We start from the raw sequence: 8,581 nt of genomic DNA on the forward strand, positions 1-8,581 counted from the left end.
GGAATAAAAGATTTGAACTAGTAAAATAGCGGTGCTTCTCCCACTATTTTACTGATTGGTTGAAACACTGGGCGTGGGATGTCCCCCTTGTTTTTCTTATAGTTTTGGCATCGCCCTTAACTTTCATTTGAAAATGCTTGTTTTCTTTCCATTGGTGTAACTTAACCACTTTACATATACATGATTTATAATCATAACCGTGATTCTACTATTTAATGTCAAACTGTGATTTTTTTTTTCTGGTGGATTATATGTAAACTTTGTGTAATAATATTTATACGGCGTATAAAAATTATCTAAGGCATAAATATTAACTCGATGTAGTTCGTTAGTAAATTCAGTCATAAGCAATTTCTGAAAGAAAATGCTTATTGTGCAAGGAGTAACACTACAAGAGAAATAATGGTACGTTTTACTGACAATTTACAACATTTTTTGAAAATTTCAAGAATTGATTCTTTTATAGATGTGCAGTATTTTAACAAACATTAGAAAAATATAAGTAACCTGTATTAATTTGAATATAATTCAAAGCTGTGGTCGAGCATCCTTCTTCAGATATTTGAAGAAATATTTGAAACACATTCGTACTTGTTAGCTCCTCTAACACTCCTCTGCCAATATATCACAATCCTGGCAATGTTGATGGTATAGACCCTACCCCTTTTCCTTAGCTTCACCAATGATGATTGTCTGTTCGCCCCTTAGCATAAAAGCTGTCTGGGGTTTTTCTCACATAATATTTTGTAAGCAGCTCAAACACCAGTCTTCCAGGACATCACAATCTTGTCACCTTGAATCATGAGGGCCTCACTTTTCTACTGGACTTCACAAAATGGTGTATAGAAGCTGTCTGTTTTTTTTTGCATTTCAACGGGATCTTAAGCTGCAGTTGAGCATCTTTTTTAAACGTTTTAACCTTGTTGTTAAGTAGAAAAACTACGGAACAAATGAGATAGAAAGGTTTGACAACCCCAGATATGGGTTTTCAAACCCCAGATATGGGTTTGAAAGATCTTAAGCCGAACTGACCAGCCATGACAAAAAACAACAAAGAGAGAAATTTCAACGAAGATTTCTCAAAGTCAATAAGATCATTAAGCAGCAATTAAGCAGCAATTTAGGAAACTGCTAAATTCTGGAAAGGATTCGACTCATGGCAATTTGGGTAGTAGGATTTATAGTATTCCTTGTTCGTCTGGAAAATTAGACATTGGCCGTAAGCCACTCACCAACAATTTTTTGAACGATTTACTGAGCATCGTAACCCAACAGAAAAAGCTCTAAAATTGAGTAAGCCTGCTGAAACCTTTGTTTCGGCTTTGGCTGAACATATTTTCTGCCACACTGATCATCCAGGAAATTCGAGGATGTCATGGCCATTTCTAATGATAGCGGGTTTACACAATGGGCTAGGGAGGCTATTGAAATAAAAAAAAATATTCTTACTAATTTATCAATAAATAGAGATACAGGTGATTTTAATATTGACCCTATTTAATGACCTGGTTTATTCTTCATAAAAGTAAACCAGTGGTTAGCAAGTTTTTCACCAGGGGACGGAATTAAATACAAGACCTAGGAGAACTACAGCAATAGCAGCAAATAATAGGATTATTTTGTAACAGAATAATTGACTTCTTTTTCATTTTGTTTTATCCAGTTGCTTTGGTGTTCTCATCAAGCAACTCTATTAGCTTGTGTGACCTATCTGTTGCAAGAATTGTACATATTGATTTGGTTCCTTTTATTTCTTGTTTTTGGATTTGATTTGTTTTCAATTTATTTTAGCTTTTATCTTTGTTTCATCAGCGTTGAAGACGCCTTGTTTTCATGGTGAAACCGTCGTTTTAGTTTTTTTCTTTTCTTTCTGCTGGCCGTAGTCCCCTTTGTTTTTTCTTTGTTTGGATTTTTCTATTTGTTGTTTTTAGATATGGTTTTTAAATACATTTATACAACTAGTGTCCTTACTGTACTCAGCCACTCAGTCAAAACTACAGAAGTCAATATAAAATTAATTTGACTTTCATTTTTATCCAAATTTGTTTTGATCCAGCATAAAATTTTCTGACAATGAGTGAATTCTTATTTTTTATGTTTTTTTATGCTGGTTATACAGGGTTTTCCAAAAGAAACAGAAAAGTAGGAATATGCTAATCACCCAAAGAAACAAAACTCACAGAAATATACTATATATTGCAAATATTCACAAATATAATACCTTATCAACTAAAATACGATTGAGGATTGATTCGTGCAGTAAGATATGATCTACAGTAACTGTTGACAGTGTGCGCCATTCACTTGCAGACATAAACGAGCGTGACTCTGCATGTTTTGAAAAACACATTCAAGTTCATCAGGTTTGATGTTTTGAATAACACTTGATATTTTCTGCTTCAGTTCATCCGTAGTTCGAGGATTGTCTGCATACACTGAGCCTTTCAATTTGCCCCACAAATAAAAGTCAGGAGGTGTTAAATCCGGTGATCGAGGTGGCCACAAACTACGAGAAATCATACGATCCCCAAAGACATCACCAACTGCAGCAATACTGACACGAGCCGTATGTGCAGTTGCACCATCTTGCTGGAACCAGCCTTGTTGCTTTTCTTGCTCCGTCAGTTGATCAAAAAATGGCTCCAGGATGTTATGAATGTAACAATCAGATGTGATGGTGTTTTCAAAAAAGATAGGTCCAATTATACGCCGTATTGACAAAGCACACCAAACACCAACTTTTTGATCGTGGAGTGGCTTCTGAAACAGAGCATGAGGATTTATTGTAGACCACACTCTAGAGTTCTGACTGTGCATGTACCCGGACAAATGGAACCATGCTTCATCACTGAAGAATGTATGGTTTAAATTGTTTTCACCTTTCTCTAGAATAAAATTTTCAAACCACCGACAGAAGAGTACGCGTTTTTCTGAATCCTGAGGCTTCAGTTCATGAACAACATGAACTTTATATGGAAAGAATTCTAAATTATCTAAATATAACATTTAAAATCTTTTGGGAAAACATTTTCAACTACATTTAAACATTTTAAATGTATAAATATCCTTTCTTGTGTTCAGTGCACTGTTTCTTTTGGAACACCCTGTGTAACAGACAGGAATAGACTAGTTTATCTATATCAGTCTAGCCAGTCAAATATAGTCTTTAATGGTCTGGTCATTAGAGCGTAGGCTAATTAAAGTGCTAAAATACAAACTTTGGTGTGGTTATTGTTGGATTTTGGCAAAAATTTTATTTCTTTTGTTATTTGGTCAATTTCAAGTTAAAGAAGCAAATACAACAAAAATTTCATTCCTATATATAGTATTGATTTTTTCATTTTCTTGGGTAGTACTAAATGGTCCTTTTTTTAAACTTGATCTCGTCTCAAATCCATTTCCTAAATTATTTGGTTGAATTTTTAACAAGATTTTTTCATATAAAGAGTCTTAGTCATCAGCTCAGCTTTATTTTCTTAGCCATAAACTTACCTTGGTAGTATCCAGTAGCAAATTCAGGATTTTAGGAAGGAGGGCGTCTGATTGCAAAAAACTCCAATTCTATTTTAAGCCTAACGTACTTAATAATATTTAAAGTTGCATGCTTCACTTCTATCGGTCATTTAGCTGTCAATTCTGTAAAACCATCCACAAAACCACATTATAGAAACACTCTCAATGTAATATAACGAATTCTCCCCTTTTGTTTCCATCATTAGCAAAACAATCAATAACACTTTATACACTTATGACAATATCACGGTAAACATGAAGGAGAGCAAATCCGGTGAGCCTTTCGTCCCTCATTCTATTTCTTAGCCATGTTTTTAATCTTCTTAAGGTAGAAAAGCTTCGTTGAACAGACGTCACACTGAAAGGTAGGGTCAGAAGGATCTGCAAGAGCGCTCATGTGAATTAGATGGCCCATTAATCTGAGTCGTTTGGTTTCTCGCTATCCTTAAGACAGTTATTTATAAGCCTATCTGGGTTGTTACCTTAGTTACCACGTCAAATATTTTTTAAACTCGCTTTAATTCTCCCGATGCTTGACTTACAGTGGATATGAAGGTCCTTAACATGGCTTGCTGCAGACGCAAGTTCCGAACTATTCTTCTGAAATAGTCAACTGAGCGGTAAAATCACTTTAGATGTGTCACTAAGAGTGTAAATGGTTACTATCACATCGGAAGATGTGACAACAGTCAATAAAGGTTATGCTTTTGGTGCTGCTGTGCATTCTGCCCAGCTGCGGATGATCTCAAGAGCTTCTACGGTTTTAGGGAGCTTTGCCACGATCTTCATTAAGGAATCATGCCTTTCGATCCAGCGCGTTTCACTTATGCTAGATAGATATGCTTTCATTAATCTGGTTAAAACATAATAGCGCTTTGCAGAAGCACCAAAAAAAACAGCTATTTCTTTTATTACTCCGCTTTAGTTTCTATTACTCTAGACAGGAGAAATTTTTGACATAAAAAGACTTAGAGCGTGGTTTAAACATGGGTAACCCAGGGCATTCTTTGTTACCTTTTGAACTTCTATTACAGCAACACAATGTTCTAAAACCATTACAGATCATCCATCTGCGCTTATGCCCAAACAATTTTCCAAATCTAGTCCAAAAGATCAAAGAAAATCTAACAGAACATTTCCAAGAATTTCCCCTTTATTAATCAGTTCAAAGTTTCCAGTGTTGTCCGAGTAATATGTTTTGAGTAAGTCTAAAAACCAACGAAATCCGCAATTTTAATTTGTCATGGGGCAATAGTTGTGGCTTGTGCGACACATCCGTTGTTTCTTCAACAATCACACTGTAGAACTTGACAGAATGAACTCGAGCAAGAATTTCTTTAAGAATCTCTGTAGCATAATATTCAATTAATTCATTCTGCATTGTTTTGCCTGTATAAGTAGCATTTGCACCTGAGCCGTTTTAAGGTGATGTCACCACTATTTACACGGTACCGTACAAGTTCTCGAAAGTTCCCTTCGTTTGTCAATTGGTCGCTATCTGCCAATAATTTTCCATCATCAGTATGGCCACGAAGAGCAATGTTCTGGCAACCCAAGAAAACAATTGATTCTCAATTGGCTTCAGTCTCGGTCTGTTTTCTTGCACTTGTCTGCTGCGTTGTTCGTTTTTAAGGTTAAAATGCTGGTTCAGGGTTACTATATTTTAGACGGAGATGTTTACCTGCGTCAACTGAATCGCGGTGGTACTGATTATTTTCATGAGATACCAAGTCGCCGTCTTTTCCAGTTAGTTTAGTAAAAGTCGCGAGGGGCTTCTTTACCAGATTTTGCAATTGATTGGAGTCTCTAAGCCTTTGGACGTTAAACAAAACACGATATTTACAGAATATGCCCCTCATCTTATTTGAGAGTACTAGCCAAGAGAATTCTTCCAAGCGCGTATGTTTGAAAAATCTTTTTTCGTCCCTGCCCAGCTTCATGTGAACTGAATAGGGGAAGCTGTAGTTAGATGGCGCAGTCCAAAGGCTCTGACGCAAATGATATCACGTACGATCATCAAATTTTTAAATTCTATTGATAGAGCTTACGATATCATTTTCGCAGAAAGTGCTTATAATTTTTGATGCTTGTGTTAGGCTTGGGGATGCGCACTTCAATTAATGCTAACGAATCAACCACAATTTCACCATTCGTCACAGCGGTGGAATCACTATCAGCGCTGAATTCTCATTCTTTATATCTTCAGCTAGGCGTAGATCGTCCACTCGCCTAGCTTTGCCACCAAAAATTTGTCTATAGTTGACAGTTATCTATGCTTCGACATCGTAACTGGTTAATATTATCCAAAGATTGTGTAATGTTCAAATCCTTCTAGAACCGCGAGTAATAATTAAAATCTAAAACGACCAAAATTATTATCACATAATAAATAAAATCAAAAGTGAACATAAATTAGAATTAATTATGCGAACAAACATAAATAATATAGATTAATAAAAAAAAGCCCTAAAACGAGTAAAAATAAAATTTAGTTCAAATTAGGCTTAAAAGGATTAGAAACTACAGAGTAGAGTAGAAGAGTAGAATATTTTTATTTATAACACGTACATAAATAAATGTCACAAAACAGCGCACATGCCTGGTGGCATACTTTAGCGCTGAAAATATTACCAACAAAAATACACAGCCATTTTCTAACTAAATTTTACAACAACGAAAAAGAAAATCCTAATGAAAAAAATGCTTAGCATGTCATAAGATATTTCTTCACCAGTCTTAGAAAATGTCACTTGTTGCTACATTCTCGAACTGATGCAGGAATTGAGTTCCAGATTTTTGGGCCAATGTGACGGATGCTGAATCCCGCTCTCGATTTTCGGGCGAATTTCGCACGAAAAGTCTGAACGATGCGTAGTAGGATAATTATGAAATTGAGAATTAGTTGAGAAAATGCCGGAGAAATTTACAGGTAAATTACTATATTGATAATCATGACAAATACTAGAGATAGAAATTAAATGAAGTTGGTCCAAAGAGAAAATTCCTGAAGTCCCATATAGGTGTCTAACTGAAGTTCTGATATCAAGATTAAAAAGAATCCTCATTGCTTTATTCTGAAGTATTTGAAGAGATTTGAAAACAGACGGAAAGGTAGATGCCCAAACCGAAATGCAATAGAGAAAATATGGGTGGACGAAATAATAATAAATATATTTTATAATAGATTTAGTAAAAAAGTGAAAAAGACGAGTTAGCATGCAAATATTTCGGTAAATTTTTAACGACAGTGTTTTTACATATTTATGAAACGACAAATTTTCATCTAAAATAATCCCAAGATATTTGAACTGATCCACCCGTCTTAATTCAAGACCATTCAAAAAAAGAGAGAAGGTATCTGACACTACTGATCCAGTTCGCGAAAATAACATATACAGGCATTTTTTTTTCATTAAGAGCTAGTAAATTCCTTGAATACCAAACAGATACAGTTAGTAACGTACTTCCAAGGTTCTGGAAAAGAACTGATAGGTCCCGGTGAGAAGCAAAAATTACTACATCATCAGCAAACATTATAATTTTACAAAGAGGCAAAACTTCTGGCAAATCATTTATAAAAAGAATAAATAGAATAGGCCCAAGAACAGAGCCCTGAGGCACTCCGTAATTAATTGGAAAAGTTTCGGAACGGAGATCACGAGACTTATCAACACAATCTAGTCATCTCTCAGAAAGGTAAGATGAAAAAATTTAACAGCTTGTGTTGAAAACCCATAAGACTTGAGTTTAAAAATAAGCAACGAATGATTTACGGTGTCAAACGCCTTGGCGACATCAAGAAAAATCGCCAACGCGTGTTGACCATCATCTAGTGAATCATTAATATTTAGTAAAAGCTCAAGAATTGCCAGTTCAGTTGACTTTCCTTTTATAAAATCATATTGAGACGTGTGTAAAATCTTGCTATCAAATAAATATTTTTGTAATTGACTATTTGCAAGTTTTTCCAAAATTTTGCTGAAAACCGAAAGTAGAGATATGCCTCTATAATCTGAAGGGTCAGTTGAACTCCCAGCTTTAGGTAATGCTATAACATTTGCTTTTTTTAAAAGTTCGGGAAAAACCCCATGCATAAGTGATAAATTAAAAATATGTGCCAGCAAAGGTGAAATACTTGACGCTATGTGCTTTACGGTTTGAGCCGAAAATCCAAATTCGTCCTTAGAAAAACTCCGTTTAAGCTTCAGAATAACTTTTTCAATCTCATGAGGCTTAATCTCAGAAAAAGAAAACGAATTTTCCGCATGTTGCTCATTAACTGGAACAGAAAGGGAATTCAGTTGCATATTCATAGTCAATGCAAGTCTAGAACCAATATTACTGAAATCATCTACAAAAGCATTTAAAATTTCATTGGGCTCTGTAACATTTTCCCCATTTAAAACAAGGCAATTAACACTAGTATTCTTACGACTATGAGGACGTATCTTTTCATTTATCAATTGCCATGTTTTTCTCATATCCTATTTATACACAAAAAATTTCTATATATAATTTTTTCTCTTCTCATGTCTTATATTTGATTTTAAATACTACATATAAACTCTTATTTATACAAACGACTCAGGTGTCTGTAATTTTAAATAATTCTTGAATTTTCTATTTTTATGTTTTAACGATGCCAAAATACCTTCAGTAATCCATGGGTCAAATTTCTGCGCAAACTTTCCATGCGAAACTCGTGTTGATGAAGCCCGATCCCGCAGTCGCATCATTTGATCAATAAAATCTGAAAACGCAGAATTTGCGTCATCTGAGCCATAAACCGAACTCTAATCATGGTCACCAATTAACTGACGTAGAACTTTACAATCAATCCATGTATATCGCTTTTTTGAATTATCCATTGTTGAATCTCGATGTTGTTTATTACTATTATTTAAACATAAAAGAACACTCACCGGAAAATGATCTGACATATCAGACAAAATTACTGACGATTTTTCAGCATCAAATAAAACAGGAGAAAAAAAAATATATTATCTAATAATGTAGCTGTGTTAGCTGTAACTCTTGTTGGCAGAGAAATACTTGGAAGAAAATTAGA

At 34.8% G+C, this 8,581-nt stretch overlaps 1 protein-coding gene across 1 annotated transcript; it reads right to left on the reverse strand.

The window, feature by feature from the left end:
- Window positions 1-2,271: 2,271 nt before the first annotated feature.
- LOC148940609 (uncharacterized) lies at window positions 2,272-3,006 on the reverse strand. Its single transcript, XM_089105023.1, has one exon. It carries the CDS (start codon window positions 3,004-3,006, stop codon window positions 2,272-2,274), a length of 735 nt encoding a protein of 244 aa, XP_088961149.1.
- Window positions 3,007-8,581: the final 5,575 nt, after the last annotated feature.

The sequence above is a fragment of the Artemia sp. Qi Xiang Cuo genome, chromosome 19, assembly GCF_049724085.1.
Source record: "Artemia sp. Qi Xiang Cuo chromosome 19, ASM4972408v1, whole genome shotgun sequence".
Lineage (NCBI taxonomy): Eukaryota > Metazoa > Arthropoda > Branchiopoda > Anostraca > Artemiidae > Artemia > Artemia sp. Qi Xiang Cuo.

What these genes read in the sequence shown, in the direction of transcription:
- LOC148940609 (XM_089105023.1), bottom strand. Translation starts at nt 3,006, where the DNA reads ATGTTATATTTAGATAATTTAGAATTCTTTCCATATAAAGTTCATGTT.